This window comes from Varroa jacobsoni, unplaced genomic scaffold (genome assembly GCF_002532875.2).
Source record: "Varroa jacobsoni isolate VJ856 unplaced genomic scaffold, vjacob_1.0 contig02043, whole genome shotgun sequence".
NCBI lineage: Eukaryota > Metazoa > Arthropoda > Arachnida > Mesostigmata > Varroidae > Varroa > Varroa jacobsoni.
The window spans coordinates 31,016-52,810 of NW_019214745.1; the positions used below are offsets into that span (position 1 = coordinate 31,016).

General features: G+C 37.0%; 4 protein-coding genes across 4 annotated transcripts; 2 read left to right on the top strand and 2 right to left on the bottom strand.

Moving 5' to 3' along the window:
- Positions 1–861: 861 nt before the first annotated feature.
- mRpL55 (mitochondrial ribosomal protein L55) lies at positions 862–3,421 on the bottom strand. The gene is made up of 2 exons (XM_022853748.2): positions 3,213–3,421; positions 862–1,401 (listed from the first exon to the last, which is right to left on the bottom strand). Exons 1-2 carry the CDS (start codon positions 3,404–3,406, stop codon positions 1,212–1,214), a joined length of 384 nt encoding a protein of 127 aa, XP_022709483.2. The 5' UTR covers positions 3,407–3,421; the 3' UTR covers positions 862–1,211.
- A 214-nt stretch (positions 3,422–3,635) lies between these two features.
- Positions 3,636–4,593, top strand: ATPsynC (ATP synthase, subunit C). Its single transcript, XM_022853761.2, has one exon. The coding sequence runs from the start codon at positions 3,770–3,772 to the stop codon at positions 4,196–4,198; it is 429 nt and encodes a 142-aa protein (XP_022709496.1). The 5' UTR covers positions 3,636–3,769; the 3' UTR covers positions 4,199–4,593.
- Positions 4,594–6,989: 2,396 nt separating this feature from the next.
- Positions 6,990–15,624, bottom strand: Cbp80 (Nuclear cap-binding protein subunit 1). Its single transcript, XM_022853755.2, has 13 exons — positions 15,420–15,624; positions 14,609–14,700; positions 13,701–13,801; positions 11,958–12,222; positions 11,259–11,450; positions 10,549–10,764; positions 10,087–10,221; positions 9,639–9,841; positions 9,031–9,422; positions 8,459–8,792; positions 8,084–8,293; positions 7,746–7,857; positions 6,990–7,445 (listed from the first exon to the last, which is right to left on the bottom strand). Exons 1-13 carry the CDS (start codon positions 15,457–15,459, stop codon positions 7,332–7,334), a joined length of 2,406 nt encoding a protein of 801 aa, XP_022709490.1. The 5' UTR covers positions 15,460–15,624; the 3' UTR covers positions 6,990–7,331.
- A 651-nt stretch (positions 15,625–16,275) lies between these two features.
- eIF2Balpha (eukaryotic translation initiation factor 2B subunit alpha) lies at positions 16,276–21,742 on the top strand. Its single transcript, XM_022853749.2, has 7 exons — positions 16,276–16,603; positions 18,669–18,754; positions 19,579–19,663; positions 20,016–20,135; positions 20,304–20,534; positions 21,049–21,168; positions 21,468–21,742. Exons 1-7 carry the CDS (start codon positions 16,469–16,471, stop codon positions 21,582–21,584), a joined length of 894 nt encoding a protein of 297 aa, XP_022709484.1. The 5' UTR covers positions 16,276–16,468; the 3' UTR covers positions 21,585–21,742.
- Positions 21,743–21,795: the final 53 nt, after the last annotated feature.

The window sequence follows — 21,795 nt, forward strand, 5'->3', positions numbered from 1 at the left end:
CAGGCTGAAGTTTTAATGTCCAAGTTCTACTAAGTTAGATTATGGAAATTGCACTTAGTTATACCGACTGGTACTAAACAAAATATTGAGATTAATAGGAGATCATAGGTCACTCGCTTTGTTTCCCTCAGCTTTCGCTAAAAGAGTAAAGAAAGGCATGCGGGCGTGGTTCGCTGTTTCTACACTTTATTTCGATATCCATAAGTAACGCAAGATCAAAAAAAATCACTTGCTGAAGAAACCTGAATTTAATCAGGAGCTGCAATAAGGATGATATGGCTACTTGATTAATTATATAGGCTTTAGGTATTGTTATTAATTACGAGTCCTTAGGTCCACTGGAAATTCTAAGCAAGCCGGGTTGACTGAGCCAGCGAATGCCACGATCACCTTGAGGTAATCAGCAAATTACTATACTTCCAGGTGACAATCGGTATTTTCTTCTCGGGACGGTAAATAAGATTTGACATTGCGTCCACATTTGTTTTATTAAAAAAAAAAACTATTACATATGCAAGTTAATCAAATATGAGGTTGTCTGCAAAACGGTTATCACGTGTTATATACTGTTAAAAAGCGCTTCTTGCCTTACAAGATCGTTGTTATCGTCTTCTACAAATCTAATAGCTTGGACCTAAAGGGAGGTATGTGAGCTAAAAAAATTACATGAATTTGATACATCAAATCAACGTCGATGCCAAAAGGATGCGGAAACAATCCTGATGCTTTGTTTTGCGTACGGCAAAAACACTAAAACTAAGAGATATGAACTGATCGAACAGCTGTCTTCTCTTAAAAGTGATTTAACAGATAAGCGCCAAAAAACCAAAAATTAGAAAAGCGAAACAATAAAGAGTGTCATTATTTCCCTGGTAGCTTGATATTTTTTAATTGTTTCTTTGTGATTTATTTACTCATTTCCTCAATGTGCTTCCGCTTTCTAGTAAATTTGTGCATGCATTTTCGATATTGAAATCATCAGTAAAACGGGCATAAAATCAACTTCGTATACTATTTCTTACTGCGTTAACAAACATATAATATAAAATTTTGAAACGTTTAATATAAAAAATCGCTTTTTCCAATATTGTATTTCGTGCACATTTACTAAAACGCTAAACGTTTTTCCGCAATATACGGTTCTTTATCATTACATAATTATAACTAAAAAAACACTTTATTGAACAATAAACATGTTTCACTTCTCGGGATCAGTTGTTTATCGGTTTACGGTTCGTGACGTATTTACGATACTTTTTAGAATCGAAATCCGTCGTGAAAACTATTTTCTTTTCCATTATTTCTTTCGGCCGTCGTTTCAATAATACGATCTGCTTTTCCTCGGGGCTTAGTTCGTCGAATCGAAGGGGCATCTGCACAATCTGGCGGGGTTCATGATACCTGAAGGCAGTTTCAAAAAATTATATAGATAGATAGATTCCACTTTTTTCATGTGTCAACCTTACCAACTTGCTGTTGGCTGAAAAATGGGAATTATATACCTATTGAGAACTTTGTCTTTGACTCTCTACGTCATCTTTCAACTAAAATATATTCTCGTTTCTCAGTGTTGCATCTTTCTTTAAGCACACTTATTTTAAAATTTATCTCTATTCGGTTCGGGGGCGTTATTAATTATCTCGATTTGCCTCCTGATACTCGGAGATAGATTACAGCCTCGGTATTTTAATCCTACAAATAAAAGCATTGGGATTTTGAAAAACCGTGAGAATTCGTCCAGCAACGAACTTTGTGTTAACTCCTTTCGATAAAACCTTTTGCAGGTATTCAGTTATATACTTGAGAAGCATGTATAATTATTATACATCTATAGTTAATTTGGTACCTACTTGGCCAAGTTCAGTATACGAATGTTCGAGCGTTTCTTTTGAAACAACTTCCTTATTTTGCATATTGTTTAAAATGTGACACCACGCATTACGAGACATTACTACAGTAGATTTTATTAGCCAACACACACTTATCATAGGCCTTACAGAAAGAAACTTTTGAAAATTTGTCAAACAGCACACAGATGCATGTTTTTTCCAACGAGACACGTTGCCGGTATGCTTTTGGAAAAAATATGCCTACTGGTTTGTAGCCTTGGTTCAATGTAGTTTACATATTTTATAATTCGAACCACACATTTCACATAGACTATCTGAAATCGTTGGCTGCACTACATATTTTTAACAGAATTAAGCAACACTGACGTTCTACATATAAGCAGCAAAACCAATTTACTTTGTAACGTTTAGTTAGAACTAAATAAAACTATGTAACAAATGGATGAAAAAGGAAATTACTTCATCATTCGATTTGTAATCTTATTTGTTAATGTACACGATTTCACAATTAACAAGCGTAGTTATAGATTAAATATTAATAATAGACCAATTACATTTATGTCATAATTCGGAAAAATCTAACTGGTGCTGCAATAAGCCACAGAATACAGTATCTTGTGCACAATCGTCTCTCTGCAAGAAATGTCTGATGCACCGGTAGTTAAATGAGCCGGTACGAAAGCTTTCGAAAACAGGAGCGATTCAACAGCACCTGGTAAAGTTAATGTATTACTATTATATTCTATTATTGAAAATCTAAGTGTTTACCGCGTTATTATGTATGGGTAGTTAATTCTAATCTTCTGCATTGCACGAATTGGCCACTAGGTTAAATATATTGGCTACAAAATAGACATTGTTATTTAGAGCTATAAACTCTTGTTGGTGACACTGACTATACAGCTAAATCAAAAAAAGTTGATAGCAAGTTATTTTATAAATATATTGCATAAATCATTGTAGTTACGGTAATATAGACTGGTGAGTTTCAAAACATTTTTGAGGTGACAATGGACATTAACTAATTTTCTTAGTCTTGTATTTACCACTACAGCCCTACTAAATTATCTACTGAGAAATGAAAGTGTCTCGCAAAACCGTTCAACAGCTGTTTTCAAATTTTTAGCCGCTATATGTATACATTGTCTTCAAATGTTCATTGAATGGAATCAAATGCAAATCTTCATATTTAAAATAACTGTTTCTGCTGAGGCCACTGCTTGTTTTGGTCGGTGTCCTTCGCATAGCTGAAGATCAACATCGCCAGTGCTTTCGAATTTTATCTTGGGTCAATCCTCGTACTCCGGACACGTTACAATGACGACTTTGAGAGTGGTAGAAATCTACGAAAAAATGGGGTACCTTATTGTGAACGTGGATCCGTCCGGTTGCACCAGCATTGTTGGATAGAGTCTTACGTAAGTGGCTCGTTTCATCTTTGTAATAAACGCCTCATTTGTATTGAATAGTGGTCGATAAACATGAAAAAACTTCTTCAACACGCCATTCATGGAGGTCGCCATCTTGAAATGACGCTTCGCGCAGAGGTGCGGCATGGCGCCCTCTGCCGACCCTTGGGAAATCGGAAAGAACCGTAAGCCTTTTCGTTGATTTCAGCTTATTGACTATTGTCGATACTGAATTTTGTTGTCAAAGATTGGTCTACTCGAGAAATAGCTCTGCGAAAAAAATAGCAGCCCGATTCCGGTAAAAACGCGCGTTTGAGTTTAAAAGGGCTAGCGGGCATTGTGCTCCGCCCTTTCCATGCTCTCCGACCTGCGGTGCCTTTGGCCGGTCGTCCTTCTGGTGTCACACAGGACGCAGACCTCTCCGGGTGGTGATCGTGTGCCCATTGTGTGCTTCTGTGCCTCAGTGTAGTCTTGTCTCGGCGACCGCGGAACTTCTCAGCACCAATAACCATGTTTCTTGCAAGCAAGATTGTCACCCCTGTGGTGTGCAGGAATGTGGCCAATCGTTCATTACCGGCCGCTCAGATTCTGGCGTCATCGCAAAGCACAACAGTTCAACAGCAGCGCAAGCAGATCACGATTGCCCCGATGTCCTCAGTTTTCGGAACGCTGGCTCCCATTCGGCCCTTGCACACTTCGATCGTGTCGCGGGATATCGACTCGGCAGCTAAATTCATCGGTGCCGGAGCTGCGACTGTCGGAGTAGCTGGCTCAGGAGCTGGTATCGGTTCCGTATTCGGTTCGCTCATTATAGGCTATGCCAGGAACCCGTCGCTTAAGCAGCAGCTTTTCGCCTATGCCATTCTCGGCTTTGCCCTATCTGAGGCAATGGGACTGTTCTGTCTCATGATGGCCTTCCTGCTCCTGTTCGCGTTTTAGGTTTTAAAGTTTGACCTTCGTCATCATCAATTATTACAGCAAGTAAGAAATAAAAAAGGAAGCAACGAGTACTGCAACAGCACCAGTGAGACAACCAATAACTAAGAGAAAAAAACAAAAAATAAGCACAGGAATGATGAACTCGTTCCTCTCTAAAGATGCCACACTATTCAAAAGAAAACCTGTCTATTGCTGGCCAGCTGCAGCGAATCATCAATAGGAGAACGGAAGATTTAAACGCTACCAGTTGATATACATATATAATGAAAAGAAAGGAAGTTTGTGCATGGTGTGTGAATGCCATCTAGCACCCAGGTACCATAAAACCATACAACAGAAAGGGTTAGGATGTATGAGAAAATTTTATGAGAATAAACCTCATGCGGAGAGTCGAAGTTAACTGTTTTCATTATCGGTGTTGGTTTTATACAAAAAATATTATAAATGATAATGTTAGATAACTGATAATCTTAAAAGTAGACCAGGATACTGTGGAGGTATAGGGGCAAGCAAGTTAGCAATTAGGAATGCGTTTGTAACCTTTTAACCTTGGCTTTGTATGAAGCAGTAATATAGATAACCGTGTCAGATTTGTGTGGATCGTTATATATCTGGTTAGTGCGATGAGTTTCTGTGTTAATTTATCGACAAATTCAGTTTATATAATGTGGATGATGTAAAAAACCGTTCGCTAGGGACTAACCTCGTGTGGGTAGTCATGTCGGCTAACGTATCGTCGTCTGCTTTCGAACAAAACTGTGCGCGGGACATAATGTATGTCGAACTATAACAGCTAGCAAATTCAAGCAAAATCGAAGATGAAATAGTGAAACATTCTACATAGATAAGAACGCCTTTGTGTGGTGTGACCTTTATACCTAATGTAAGCGTTTTTAACGGTATACGTAATGTAAGCTTTTCTAACGGCTAATACAGATATTTTCCGGTTCGGGGGGCGAACACCGTGAACGTAATTCAGGAAAAACGGACGGTACAGGCGAGTCGCCCTTTACGTACGAAGAACAGGTCGCGCCTCGATTAACTGAATGAAACTCTGTGTATCTAACTTTTGATACTCGATCGGTATTAGATGGCTGAAATAAAGTTATCATCTGTTTATATGTGGTGAAGAATTCACAGTTGCCAAACATCAAAACTCCGACGATTTTTTTCGTAGCAGTAAGGGTGGACACTGAAACCTAAATAGAAGTCTTAAACTAGAATGTAAAATGTTCAGTTAATAATTTTTGGGCTCGTGTACGAGTCGTATTTCCGAATTTCCGGTAAATAATCTTCACCTTTAAGGACACCAAAAATCGAACCAGTAACTAGAAAACCGGCTTGGTGATCTAACTAGCAAAGCTCAGGCAACTTTAAACCTTTAGACAGTAATTTACCCATAGAGTTTTCCTGAGTGAGGAAAATCATGAACTTGAAAACTTGAATTTCCATAGATAATTAGTTTTTTTTCGATATATGTAGAAAAAGGGATACGCATTTAAATGCGTAGAAGTAGCCCCATGTGATACATTATTATCTAGGTATACGCATATTATCTAGAAAGATCAGGTGTTAAAATCCATAACTCGTTTGTTTGGGGAACAGCGGTATGGTTTGGTCGCCACAAGAATACAACTAGGAAGTTAAAGTTACGTAAAATTATACAATTTAATACTTTACTTTGTCCTTGTTCGCCTAAAAAACTCAAACACAGTGAGTTCCTCTATTTCGAGTTTATTATGGGGTATGGGGCTAAGATGCTACAACGCTAAGGCCAACGTCCACATTATCTGTAATTTGACTGTACCTGCTAGAGTGAACGATGTGAAACTCAACATCTTAGTAATATTAGACAGGGTGTTCAAAAAGAGGGACTAACCAAGGTTTGAGGCTGTCTAAAACCACTTTTTACAGATATCTTAGTTTGTATATATGGAGATTGGCCTAAAATATATATACAGAGCTTGAATGCTTGTAACTTCAGTTCTTATTTACACAAAGTTAATCCTTAAATTGCAAAATATTCTACAGAATGTGTAACTTCAATTTCTACCACAGATATTAGAAATTATTGCCGTTTTGGTCTGTGCACAGATGATAACCACGGGATTCAAACTTGAGACTAAATCTGTTTGATTCTAGAAGAATTTCCTAGAAGAATTCTAAAATAGAATAATTTTAGAAGTCGTCAATTTTCCGGCATAAACTTCGTTACGAGAAAAAGCGGGTTGCCGTCAGGTCTGGGCAAGGACCATGATATTCTGTAAGCATTCATTTGAAAAATTCTTATCAGATATACCTTTACAGTATGACAATATTGTGCAGGTGCTCCATTTTGATAGAAACAAAATTTGCCATCATTACTAGTCCTCCCGAATGCGTGATAAAACAGGTTATTGCAGTAAAATCAAGTAATTTGCGTTAGTCACCATGCTGTCAAAAGAGTTGTCCAATTAAGGGAAAGTGTGCATCCTTTTACGGACAGCTTGTTTCTACAAAGTCGTATTAAAACGAACTATGAATCACTTTTTGCTTTCTAGATAGCTGTTTTGAAATTCTTTTTCATTCTTTTATTCTTAATGCACATTTTACAATGCAAAAATTACTTTGGAGCACAAACTAATAATATTTTACATACGAAAGAGTGATTTTTAAGCACCCCGTATGCGCCACCCTGAGCCTTGATTCAGTATGGTACTTCATGTGTGTTCATTCATACTGTGTTGTCATGATAAGATGAAGATAAAAAAAATAGTACAAAATTAAAGGTTGAATAATAAAAGACATCATATCTGTTTATTGGTTTCAACAGTGAGCTACAATGCTTCACTGTTGGGTTACTTTATTTATACGTCCATATTTTCACTTAATTCCCGATACTCCTAGCTTATAGAGCCGTGTCCTCACTCTAATACTATACGCAATAATAGTTGTTACTTTGAATGATGTAAACATATATACGATGGTAATTATATGAATGCGTGCATTGTCGATGGCCAGCATTATGCAGAGTACTAAAACGTGCTTCATTACTGCCCGCTCTGTCATTCGCAATGATATTGTTTGCACAGAAGCTCTCTATCTACTCGATTAAATTCGTTATTTTTGAGCCACTATTTAGGCTTAGCTGATGTTAATTCCTAAGCGCAAGGAACTGTTCGTATACAGCAAGGATGTGCGGGTCAACATCCGATGAAAAAAGCAGACTTTGCAGCGTTGAGATGTAGTTCGCTACATGCTCATGATGCTGAAATAAATACCGATAGCAGTAAAATTAAAAAGACTATCACTTAGCACGAACAAAACTTATACCAAATGTAACGTCTTTTCGTTTTACTCAGTTATAACATGAACCCTTGCGTTGATGAAATTATCATAATTATCGCTATCACGACGTCTTGAACCAACAGTTGTCTACACTACGCTCTTTTACCAGGCATACAATGACGCGTATAGGCCAGGCGACACACAGTTGAAATGTGTTATCGTTTAACACGAAATGCAATTTAAAAATCAGCTTTGCGCCGAATAAACTGCTTGAACTTACCCTAAATAATACTTCAAGTAGCCTGCCCTGCGTTAGCCTGAACCATGGCGTCCTCACGTCCGCACCTTCAGCCTCATTCGTCGAAATATGTTCCGTTAACAACATTATAAATCTATGAAATTCAACCCAACACAAAGCTCGAATACGTTATGCGAAATTGCGAACCGACAAGCCGTAAATGATTCTTGAGTAAATGCAGATATTGGACGATAGCCAAGCAGCTGGCACAATGAGTGAATACAATAATTAATTAGATAAGAGTTCAATTGGACTCCAGTACGATCCACGGCGTTAAAGTAGATGGCATTGCTAAGTACATATGTGTGATAACAACAAACCTCTGCAGTATGATAAGAAAAAGTTTTTTCAGCTCTCCCTGGGCGGTCTCAAGTCGTTCTTCCGCACGCTCGAGGTCCTCAGGGGGAGGGGGTTCATCTTCTTCGGGATCGTCACGGCGCGCGCGGGCTTGATCTAGTTCTGTCTGTAGGCGTTTAACCTGTTTGATTTTGATACGAATTGTAGAGTGCAGGATCTCCCACAGGTATGCCCTTGACCAAATAGAGTGGAATTCATATTACTATAAATGTGTACTAATTAATGGGTACGGGGTTATATATTGGCTTGGTACATATTAGCAATGGTAGCAATGTCTTGGTAGATGTTTATAAAGAACGATTGATAAAGGAGCAAATACTGCACTAAGTTGTACGTACTTCGTGAAGTCGGCTTTTAGTTCTTCGGAGAAAACCCAGTTAGCGACGGCGGATGCATCAATCACTTGGGTCTTGAGCAGTTTGTCGATGATACCCTGCATCATCTGGGGGTGATTTTTCCATATTTCGTAGAGTGATAAAAGAATCTGGACTTGCCTATCAGGGGCGTCCTGGCCCGCTAGCTTTTTCATAACAAAATGGAACTTAGCGATGGCCGCAAACGAATGTGACATTGTTTTACACGCGATTGCCAATAGAGTGTGTACAAATACGTCGATTTTCAGCAGTTCTGGCTTCAGGCCTCCCAAATTCGGCGTTGTGTCCATCATTGCAACTACAACCAACATAAAATCAAAAATGCTCTTGACAGAATTAATCAAAATGCAGACCAGTCATCACTTACTGCTCAAAGCACATCACTGATAAAAGCACAGAATCTACATCAAAATACTCTTTTTAATTACCTAAGGATGATACTATATGATGGATTTCTATATTTTTTTTTGAAAGATTAAAACATAGCAGTTCTAATACCTCGTGAAGGGCATGAGTAGATAATTTTCCAAACCTACCATCTTCATCTGGTCCTCCGCCAGGCTGCAGCTGCTGTTGGGTTTTGGCATTGTCGATTTCATTAAGAATCTCTAAAGCTTCATCTTCTGTACATCGTGATTGAATGGCTTCAGCCAATTTTTTAGATATAGCTAGACCGGGAGTATCCTCGGCCGCTTGTTCTCCATACTTGATAACTGGTAGAGGCGCCGCAGGCACAAACGGCTGAAGCTCAGCTGGAATGATCTCAACAAGTCTCTGGTGATACGACAGGCGAAGGCATTTCGCCAAGGCGCCCTGCACAAACATCGGTTTCGGGTGTAACTGGGGCAATGCAGCTGCATCTAGCCACTCCTCCCAGGTCCATCGAAACTGGAAATTTGAAAGATGGTAGGCAAACCAGCTGCAGAACCTGCATACAAACACACATAAAGAAAACAGAACAAGTAGCCAAATTACGTTAAAGCTCACATATTTTTTCGAAATTTCACCAAGGACGTGAACATAAATGAGCACATTTAATAACATCATGTATATATATATATATATATATGTGTGTGTGCTATTACTACGTATTCTAAGAGATGCGTGTAACATGCATGATGGTTATATTTGGTCATTTGGGTACCTGTCCACACAGCTGACATTCATTGTCTCTAATCGTTCATAAAGTAGTTCGACTGTCTGAGCGAGCACTAGTGGCATCGTGCTCGGTTGAAGCTTGCAGAGCTCGAGCAGTAGACTTCCATAGCAGATTTCGATTTGAGGTGAGTTGGGCAGCTGGAAAAGCTCTGCGAAGATAACTTCAGTTATCATGTACTCGAACGGAACCTGATTAAAATGATCGGAATCAAAAATAAACCTTATATATGTTAAAATATGCCGCGGCTCACATGATTCACAAGCTGAGCATAAAACTCGCAGTGATAAACTCCTTTGGGATAATTCTCTTATAATTATTTTGGCGATATATCCTTTAGTTGAAACTGTATCACCAATGTTACGGCCAACCTTAGGTAATTCTTGGGTGTAATGCCTTGAAAAGACGTCGTTTTCAGAAATTCTTTAAATTTTACCTTGGACTTTCCGGGAAACGAGAGAAGAGCAGCAGCGCAACTCTTGCGCTCGAGGTGATGCACTCGAATAAGCCTGTGAAGGTGTTCTTCGATTAGGAAGCGCTCGATTGAGTGTGCACCGGGAAGTGGCGGACCCTGTACAATGAGAGCAGTTATTCAATTAACTGACCTATCAGTAAGTCCGCATAGAGTAACTGCGCCAATACCAAGATATTAAGCATACAGATGCCCATGAATACAAAACGGTCAAAAACCAGAAAGTTGATTTTTCAATATAACCATAAATATTTTTTACTCGAATTGTAGAACAAGCTTAACTAAAAACATATAAATAAAGCAGCTACGATAAAAATGATTATGACACATATTAGAGGAGGCCAATTGTAAGCATAATGAAATAATGAGTTGTAACAATGCATTATCATTTTGATACAGATTTCATGCCAGCTTAAATGGGCTAACCTCCGGACAGTCGGTATAGTCGAAAAGCCTAAACACTACCCAAGGAAAGGGATAGTGTGTTTCAGGCGAGTGCGGTGGTGGAGCCACAGTAGCGAGACTGTGTTGGAGTGCTTCCGAGAGGACTCCATCGAAAGCAAGGTACGGTCTTGCCAAATGATTTTCTGCCCATTTATCACTGCGCATCTTGCAAATGGCGGACCAAAGGCAATCCAAGTACTGGAGCAGGTCGCAACAATATAAAGGAATGAACTAGCTATGAGTTATCAATGATATCAATAATTTTTTTGCGCCTAACTTACTATGACGATTATATCTTAGCTAACTATTACGAACAAAATACTAAATGTTTGAAAAATAGTTGTTATTATCAAGTCAACTTCATCAAAATATGACACTCAATATTTTTTAAGAATTAACAGTCCATCTACAAGATAATACAACAATTTAGAACAACTTATAGATACATGATGAGTGGGTGACACGAATACGAAACATAATACTTGTGGCGAACGTCCTACCAATATTCATTTTATTGTCATATAATTACAGCTAAATATAGTGTGATCAAATAGTTCGGATATTTTCGAATCCATCTTAGAATAGAACATCTGTACTGAATACTTGATATTATCTAAATGTAATCAGTTTATAGTGTTCACTAAGTCTGCTGAATATATTGATAGTTTAGCTGCAAGGGAATGAGAACTGACCTCTTCTTGCATGTGAGGGCTGTCCGAACTCCAAACCATAAGCGCAGGAACGTGAGTTTTACTCCTTCGCGAGATGTAGGCATCAATAAGGCGCAATAACCGATCGAGTTCCTGTTCTCTTCTTTCATGGAGTTCCCGTCCCACAAGCGGTAAACATGAAAGCACGCACAATACGTACCAGTCCGAACGAACCTAGGCAATCCAAAATGGTCAAATATAAGTTATCAAAAATTATAAAACAAATTAGAAAAAAATCTTAAGCTTTAGCGAAAACATATTTGTGTAACGGCGGAATTACTATAAATATTATATGTCAATATGCACTTAGAGAAATAGATACTTCATCGCTGCCAATATGTTTTTTAAAGAAGGATTAATAACAAGGATTTTCTTGACGATATATTTTTCAATTTTACGTGACAATATTTGTGTAACAATTTAAAACAACAAAGCATGGCGGATAACCTAACCTAACCAGTCGTACACAATTGTAAACTAGAACATTATCTACACTTCGCAAATATCTTTTTTGTTCATTAGGGCATCCATCGTTTACTTCAGCATCAGTAATGCCTTGTCATATGAACTAAACATTTTTGCAAGGTTCAGAACTTCTCAGACGCATCCGATGTAAACCACATAATATATTTCTCTAATGTATTGTGTATACCCTATGGATGCATAGATTAGGTCACTAACCTGTGGGGTATTCTCTTCAGCTGTGACGGAGATAAAGTTCTCCAATAGGGTGACAAGGGATGCAATATCGACGACCTTACAGTTAACGAGGTCAGCTAAGAAGCGGACACAATTACGGGCTGTGTCCCATTCAGCAGCCCTAAGCGCCTCTTTAAGGGCTCGCACTAATGTTTCAACGAGCTCACCACCAAAGGAATAGCTTTTGGCGTTCAATAATCCAACTAGTGTTGAGTAGATTGACGTCTTTTCAGGCATCTTCTGTGCACTGGAAATAGCACAGTCAAGAAAATTACGTTGTTCTGTATTATGTAATCCTGTAAGTATCATCTATAATTACCTGTGTCACAATTAAGCCTCGTTTACATTATTTTCTATTTCGCTAGTGGATAAGACTACACACCATTGAAGTTCATAGTCGGTGTAACTGTGCACACTTGTGCGAAATCCACGATGATGAACTCAATATGAATGCATCAACATATATATAATATGGCTAAGATGGAAGAAAATGCCGCATAACGAGAATTGAAAGAGACTATCATTCAATATATATTTTGATTACAAATTCAAGCCAAAAGATCAGTTAGCTATTGCAGTCCTCTTTAGTACCTAACGATTGACAACATATGTCGATTGGTGAAATTTACTAGATATTACAGCAAAAATACATCTTATTATCTTCCTAACGTATTTCTTTTTATTGTGGATGATTATCGGATGGTAATGAAAAAAGTTTGCTATCTTGTCTAAGCTTGTTGGACTCACTTTGTAATCTATGTAATGTAATAATAAGAGAGAACACTAATTTTACAGAAGAAATGCCGAAGTAGATACAATTCCATACTTGATTATTGTAGTACGCTCAGGCTTGTTGTATATAAAAAGATTAACTAAATATGGAGAGCAGAATAAGAAAGCTGAATTATGATGTTTATATAGCTCTGGCCTATTGGCATTAGATCTCAAGAGTTAGTCGCGCTCTGGATAGTAAAGATGACAATATTCAATCAAGTCCACTCTCTGAGAAAAAGATGGCAAAGTGTCGTTTTTTTAAATGTTCGACTCATGATGTGGACTATTACACAGAATTATATGACTGCGATAGTACAAAAAATATTTTGGGCTGAGAAACTGCGCTTTTTTTTCCAAAATTAACGGCTGTTCACGCAATGTCAAGTTTGCAAAAAATTGCAGTGTATTTACCAAACCTATCTCATTGCAACCCACTTTTCCATATATATATATAGAAAGTTGTATAGCTTCGTTTGCATGTAATAACTTTTTTATTTTATTTTTTTTAATAGTCACATAACTTATGACAAATTTCAATACTTTCAGTTGATTGAATTAAAATGAATAAAAAAATAAAACTTTAGGAAAGTCATAGTAAACCAGATAGATATCAGGTCACCTAAAGTATTAAGCACCTTACTATAAGATTATAAACTATAGCTATATAGGTATAATGGTCATGTTTATATATTTTCAGGTACAAACAGTTAATTTAGTTGTAAAGTTCATCGTGAATCTATGCAAGTATAACGAAGGAACCGTTTGATAGGTCTGAAGGTCTCAGTGTGAATAATACTATACAGTCTATACTTGCTTAAAGTCCTTAAACGAATTTTTGACAGAAATTCCGTCACCAGTTATGGAGATAAATTTCCTATAATTTATATCCCATAAAGTATAATGTTGAAATTTTAAATATAGTAAGCCTAGAAGACTTTCGAATGAGCTTACCAATCGACGAGAATTTTCAAAACATTGGCCTTGAAACTGGATAAATCCGAGAATAAAACTCCCGATAATTGTTCCAAGTTGGACTCTAGCGAAGAAGTACTCTGAAAACATTGATATTGAATGAACATGTATTATATACAACCATCGAGAAATCCTGAATATCGAAAGTTTTGCATTTTGTTATCGTTTTTCGAAAAGAATAAGCGAAGTGTACTGTTTTAAATCGCTTGACGATAGTCAGATTAAGATTTTCAGGCGATTAGCACAGACTACTGATTAGTCTTGGGACATCTGATTATATTCTGCCAGATTGCATAATCCTGCACAGCGAACCGGTCGTAACTATAGAGAATTCAAGAGGAAGTACCTATTACGGTTTACCTTTTAATTTAACTAATATAGGAGGAGAAAGGGAGTACAGAATAATTTCGTAATGTAGTAACGAAGTGCTTATTTCAGCAACAAACCAAATGAAAGTAAACAGCCACAAACCAGTGTACCTAGTTTATTAACAGAGAGAATGTGGTTAAAATTATGAAATCTGGTATTTGTCGATGACGGATATAGTTACTCAAATACTTTGTAATAATAAATGCTATAGTGTTGCAATTCAAGGCTATACCCGCCTAGACAAATGGCGACTCCTACTATCTTATTACGTCAACCCCAGACAATATAACAGATAGTATCACCAACATTTCTTTTGTTGGAAACTAAAAGCTGTATTAGATCAAATGCCGCAGATGATACTTAAATCGTGGAGCGAAACACAGTTGAAACTTATAGAGATTACCAGTAAAGATCACTACTATAATTACAACTACAAAAACGTTCATGCTATCAGGTCGTGTCGAACGATACAATAAATAATGAAGAACGAAATGAAGCACATGCAAATTGTGATCAACCTTTTCGCCAACTCGCAAAATTAATGACTCGAGTTTGTTTTCAATTTCACGAGGTTCTGACACAACGCGCCTTCGCTTTCTGTAGCGAAGATCTGAAATACACAGGATAGAGCATTGAATTTACAAATGTTACTATACAATTTTACATAAAACGCTCATAGATATTATTATCGTCATATTTATGTAAAGTCACATAGACGTAACTGTAACCTATGTACACAGATAATCGTGAAAATGTTGAAGGTCGATTAGTTTCCAAATTTTATAATACCAAGCTGTTTCTGTCGTAACTCGGTATGTAAGTTTGCAAAAATGCAGCTTAATATCAACTGCTAGCTAAGACCTAAATAGAATCTAAGACATGGTGTTCCTTAAAGCACACAGAAATCGAAACTAAAATTCAAATGGAGTTAATAAAAACTACGTTTCCTGTAATTTCAAAATCAGCGGGTTTTATTTACCTCAGTTACTTGGACAACTGCAACTTCGAATTGTTTTGCGTAATCAATTATAGGGTCACCGGTGAGTTCCACTAATCATATACGAAGTATCCTTTTTCACTAATAATATGCAAATATCAATACGTCCTATTAGTTCACTCTACCTAACCATTAAATATTTTTGACAGACCTGAAGTTGTACCTTTAATAGTAGAAATTGACGCTATAATTTACAGTGAGCTACAGTGGCTGAAAGCATAAATCTTAAAAAGATAATTAACATCGCTTTACCGGAAAGTTGACAACCGGCTGGCCGGTCAAAAACTTCTACCTAAAGGAACTCATTAATATACTAGCTGGGAAGTGCTTACCATCGTCATCATCATCTTCATATGACCTCCGACGGCTCATATTCGAGTTTCGTTTGGTTTAAAGATGACACAAATTACACACTGGTCATTCCTGTTTAACGCACAACAACAGCTATAATACGACACGGCGATAAATTTGCGACCGCGGCACCTATAACAACAATAGAATCAGCAGCACGAACAAGCCGCCGGCGTTCGATGCGTGTTTTTGTTTTTGTTAGTATCGTAAACAGACAGACCGTAGCAAAAACAAAGAGGAGGAACTTCGCCTTTTATAGAAGCATAGCTCTAAGTCGATCTTTATATAATTTTAAATCTAGGCTCATGTTTGTTCTAGATTTAACGATTTCGTCTCTTGGTATCTTGACTCGAAAAGACTATCGTAAAAATAGTAGCACACACGGTGGTGTACTAAGGAGTATTTCTGTTAAATGACTCTGCTTTGTATCATTGCGTTGCACCGCATTATAGGCTAGAATCTACCGTAAGTTTTACTGTACTTCTCTCTGAGATTGTTTTGTACTACCTTTCATATCTGTATTTGAAGCGTTCATAAAAACGCACCCGTTCAATGAAAGGACGGATTGCTCCATTTATATTAGAGAAGATTACTTGTGGCAGGCATTGGCTTCACCCTAGCAGATGCCCTATATTTACTGTAATCCTGCATTTGCGTAGTATTTATATATATGTTTATACTATAATATCTAGATGTTTATCGAACATAAATTTCAGATATATTTGTAAGTCAAACGTGTGTATCAACGAAATTAGTGACGATTTTATAGCTAATAGAAAGTTGTTCATTATCCATATAGGTGATAAACAATTATATCACGGTAAAGGTTTCGAGAAACCTTCTGGCTGAATCGAAGTCATCGCTTTTGGAACACGAGGGACCAGCGTAGCCACTAGCGAAAATGCAGACACACTAAAAATCATTGTTCCAAAGTGATAGACTGTTTCCTTTTTATATCTGGAAGCATTTTGGAGGTTATATGAATAATTGCTTACTTTATAATTAATACTAAGTTCGCATCGATAGAACGATGGTTGGAGATTTTGCCAGAGAGTTGGAGAAAAGATGTCAAGAAGAGCCTGACCAGGCTCCAATTGTGCCTGCAGTGAGAATGTTACTTAACTTTGTTAAGGACACCAACTATGGCAGTGTGCAAGAACTCCAGGTAATGATACTGAGTATGCGTTTCATATGCAATATTCGGTTAAAATTCAAGGTGATCATCTAAAAAGGTGATAGAGCTAAGTATTAGTAGATACATATTGTTTTCGAAAACATGAATGACGAAGGAAGCTAACACGTTTGTAGAAAAAGGTCCTGCTTTTCGTTTAATAATATTTTCAATTGCTGGTTAAAAATAATTATAGTAATAGCATTAGTCGAACTATAAAAAATGCTCATTTATTTTGCAGTTTTAAAATCAAATCGATTACATTTTTTCACTGCAGACGCAGAAAAGCTAAAATTCTACTTGTTAGTTAGTTATCCAATTTATGCATTGTTTGATGCCATCCTTATAGCTGCAATCCAAACTCATTATGCTGTTAAAGTGTAAAGTTGGCTTCACGGCTACGCTTTATCCGAGTACAAAATAATAAAGAACGAAATATTAAGAAAGGTGAAAAAAGTACCAAACAAAATGAGATGCAAAGACCTAAGGCAGATCCTGGAAAGAATATGGTTTTATTTAGCTTCGCAAAAACATAAGACTATCGAAATACGTAGGAGGTAAAGTAGTGCGTACTGTTTTGTGTTGTAGTGGTCTATGGCTTGATGATATGTAATAAATATTGCAATTTAATGGTTATTTATAATAATAGTAATAAATATTAATTTGTTAATTAATATTTATTACTATTATTTATATTTATTAAAAAATAATAATAGAACTTCGGTTGTGAGGGGCGAAGGGTACTAACATAACATTTTTTGGTACCAAAACGGCGACCTTGCTTCAGTTGACAGTCGATATCACAAAAATTTTCAAATAAGCTACCGTTAATCGAAATACAGGCTCCATATCGGCAAAAAGGCAATAAATGTTTTAGACGATATTGTGCATATTCAACCCATTAAAACTAACTCATATGAAAAGATCTTTCCTAACATTTGTTTAACAGTGTTAACTTATTCTGACAGCCAGTTGCCTTCATAGTTTAAATCGCATTCAATAGAGTAGATCGCGAAGGCGGTCTCGGAAATGTTTGGTATATTCAAATATGTGCATTGAGGTGCGTCATGGTTAAAAATAGTTATATCGAGCATTTATTGCGATATCGGCAAGAAGCCTAGTAAGAAAACTGACTATTTTCCAAATTTTGCCGAGATAGAAATTTTGGTAATCGAAAACATTCAGGTTACCACCCTCTGTAGCCGAAGCTTGTTTAAATATTTCGTTAGCCTCATTTGGCATTCGAACGGTACCGTATGGAAGAGTAAATTCTCAGGCTTTAAGCCAATACCTGTAGATCTCCGGCCATCAAAAAGCTTTTTGACCATTTAATTTTAAAGCAAAAATAAATAAAAAAAATAAAGAACTTAATAGAATCGAAATCCTTCATTTATCCGCCTATTATGATTGGTTAATTAACTGACTGGATATTGATGTAAAAAGTAAGATCTTGTCTAAACGTATATGGACACACTTTTTCAATCAAGGCGGCATATCTTACGATTTTGTACTTACTGGAGACTTACTGCGAAGTCAGTTTTTCATAAATTTTTGTCTTTATCGGTACAGTGAACATCGGTGCCTTATAAAATTATTCACAAAATACTTCGGTTACGTAGTTCTATCACAAAAAAGTTTATCCTGAGTTTTAAAACACAAATGACAAAATTCTTCTTTCTTATTACCATCTCTGAATTTTTTCTTTCTCTAATCTAGTTTACTTTTCGAAAGTAAGTAATGAATTCGAAACCGCGCAACATCTGCGGTACCGGAAAAAGTAGCGCTATGTCGGTGATCATTGCTCTATAAAATAAACGTTTAATTGCAAAATTCTATTTTATGATTATCGTCTGTCAGTGAGACTAATTTGAGTAGAAAAAGCGCAGTCTTAAAGGATCACCAAAACTTTCTACTGTCAAAGGGTAACAGTTTCATAGATAATTGAAGTTCATAGATAATACTAAAACTTTGTGGTAGGTCTAATAACACTGTTTATTTATTAGTATAATAAATACTTTTGATCAAGTACTGTACTAAATCTTGGTATCATTTCTTGCAGACAAGTTTAGATGATCTATCCAAAGCGTTAGTAAGATCAAGTTGTGCAACTATCGGAGTTGAAAGTGCCTGCCAGTTATTCAAAAGGTGTGTTCATAATTGTGATAAGATTTTTTGGTTTTGTATATAATAAATAAAGTATTTTTTATCCTTAATAAAAATCTTTTATTCAGAAAACTTGACCCACATACAAGTCAAGTCTGAAAAAAATTCCGTATGGTTATGACGTTTACATCATCGTGTACTACGAAATTATCTGCCGCAGCCGCTTTACATATGAATGGACCCAGTAGATTTCCCGTCCAGACTCGACTGCGCAGGCAGGTGACTAGATCTATCGCCTTTCCGTTACTTGCAAAGGGGTATTTTCAAGTGACGTTAAAAACGGTTTGGCTAATTGAAATATAGCATTACAACTAAGCTCATCAAGAATTATCATCCAACATCATAAAAGGATAGACCTACATAGACTCCCAGCTGGATTTCTAGCGTTAACTTTGACAGAAAAAAATAAACATTGAAAATCTGTGCAAAGTGGTATTAAACATGAAAAGATAAGATGGAAAAACCACAAAAATAGCCCATTTAAAAAACGCACGCTATTGTCGGACAACGATATTAGAATTAAGGAAGGATCCTGTTTTCCTTATGTTACATATTTGTTTTACAGCTAGCGAACAGCTAATCGTTAATTGTAATTCCGTGTCTCTGAACACCGCCAACTTAGCCCGCGCGACCACAATCGGTCGCGCATCTGTTTCGCATTTTTACGTAGGCAAGTATGTATTGATATTATATTAATAAACTGAATATAGAGAGTTATATTGGAGCCTAACGCCTACACAGTACCTTTCCGTAAAGGTACTATTATTATAACCTACGAATCAGAAAGAATGCATTTTGTCCCTCAGGTTCATTACACTTACGCAGCTCGATGTAGACCTCCAACAACTTAAACCAGCTCTCGTGGCTCGTGGGGAAGCATTCTTGCAGAAGGTAAAGATATTCTTAGCACCTTGAATATGGCGCTTTGTGTGATACCGCCAAATTTTTAGCTAAAGAAATGTAATCATGCTTTTCAGTAAACAAGAGGGCATCGAATTCTTATCGTAAATCTATTAACGCAGAAAGCACTCCAGCGCGATTAACAATAAACAGCTCAGCACAAAACAGTGTATTTTCTCTATCTCAAAATGTTGCATTGTAATATTTATGTGACACACATATTATGAAATGCGCTTCAAGCGACATACATCCTTCAGTAGTTCTGAGCTAATCTTAAAACCCTCTTGGCCATTAGTGTAGCCTAAAACTTGATGATGACTTAAGTTACTTTTTCTTTTTTTAGATTTCCAAGGATCGTCAGAAAGTTGCATGCCTAGCAGCTCCGTTCATCCTAAACGGACACAGACTGATGGTACATTCGCGTTCCCGAGTTGTTAGGGATGCTCTTCTGGAAGCCGCGAAGGTAGTTTACCGCTAAATAGGGAAAACGACTAGTAGGTACACTTACAAAAATAAAGGTTTTATTCAGCGAAATAGTTTTCGAACTTCCCTTTTCGCACCAAAAGACAAACATCGGAATTAGCAATCACGATCCTAGAAGGTATATATTTAAGACAGGATTTCGTTGTAGATACGCGCAAATTTCATGGTGTATATCACATCATCTGGCGGTGTAGACAACGCTGGCGCCCAGCTTGCTAAAGAACTTAAAGCAGCTGAAGCAGGTGCTGGTACAGTGGAGGTGATGCTCATAGCGGACTCGGCCGTTGGATATTACATGGAAAGAACGGATCTAGTACTCCTCGGAGCAGAAGGAATTGTGGAGTCTGGAGGAATTATTAATCGAATCGGAACATTCCCGGTATTTATTATCTAGATACTCAAGTTCCGATTACTTCAGTGTTTATTAAGTGAAAGCCCCGACCTCAAAGAACAATAATTATGACTCACAATATACGAAATGCAAGGTGTCTATCAACCCTTGATGGTCTGTGCAATCATAATTGACACTACTATCGTTTACTATCAGCCGAATTATTATTTGAGTGGTATTGTTGTACATGAATGCATATCATTGTTTACAGCTCTCCAAAATTAATGTAGCGCAACGTACTGCACGTCACCGACATTACGTAACAAATACATTATATATAAAAAACAGACTGTGAGGTTAAAGACAGTTATATATCTATAATAGCGAATTAGAAAATTTAGATAATTCATGACTTGACTATATTAGATCTTCATACATTAGCACTACTAAACGTCAATTAATGGTATCTAGTTTCCAATTGGTACTGGATTTTATGTAGACATCTAGTGCTTGTGTCTTATCGTCTTAATGTCTTAATGCTAAGATACTTGCCTATTTTCAGATTGCTTTGATGGCTCGAAAGTTAAACGTTCCTGTGTTTGTCCTTGCGGAAAGTGTTAAATGTATACGGTTCTTTCCACTGGCTCAAAAGGACCTTGAGACACTGCCCAACGCCCTTAAGGTTAAGAAGTTTTTCTCTTCTCGAAGCATTTTCTCGAAGCACGCTATGATGTGTTCTATAAAGCCTACCAAACGAATCTACAAAACAAGTTGCGATTGACTTAGGAGGGATTGTTTTCTACGATCTTTTTATTTTTATCTGTGCGATAATTGGTAGCTCAATTATTATATCGTTTACTTCACTAATGATATTACATAACAGTGTGTACATGATGAACATAACCCAGTATTCGTAGTAAGCTTATTCTAAGACAGGCCTGAATACAAGATCTTTGTTCATATGTTGTATCTGTATTTTAGAAGGGCCAACCATGCGTGGACTACACTTCGCCTGACCTCATTCGACTGCTGATTACTGATTTGGGGACTTTGACACCATCAGCTGTCAGTGACGAACTCATCAAACTTTACCTTTAAAAAACTGCAGTGCGTTATGCTACGCTATAAATGGCTAAAGAAGCAAATTTACCTCAATATTCTAAGCTACAAAGAGGTGATGTCATTATGTTCAATGATTTCTTCTAGCAAACGTACAGTTGTGTAAATAAACGTAAAACAGTGTGCGCACAGATAAACCTTGGCCAGTTCCTTAAGTACCAAAATAGTAGGTGACACGAAGCTCTTACCA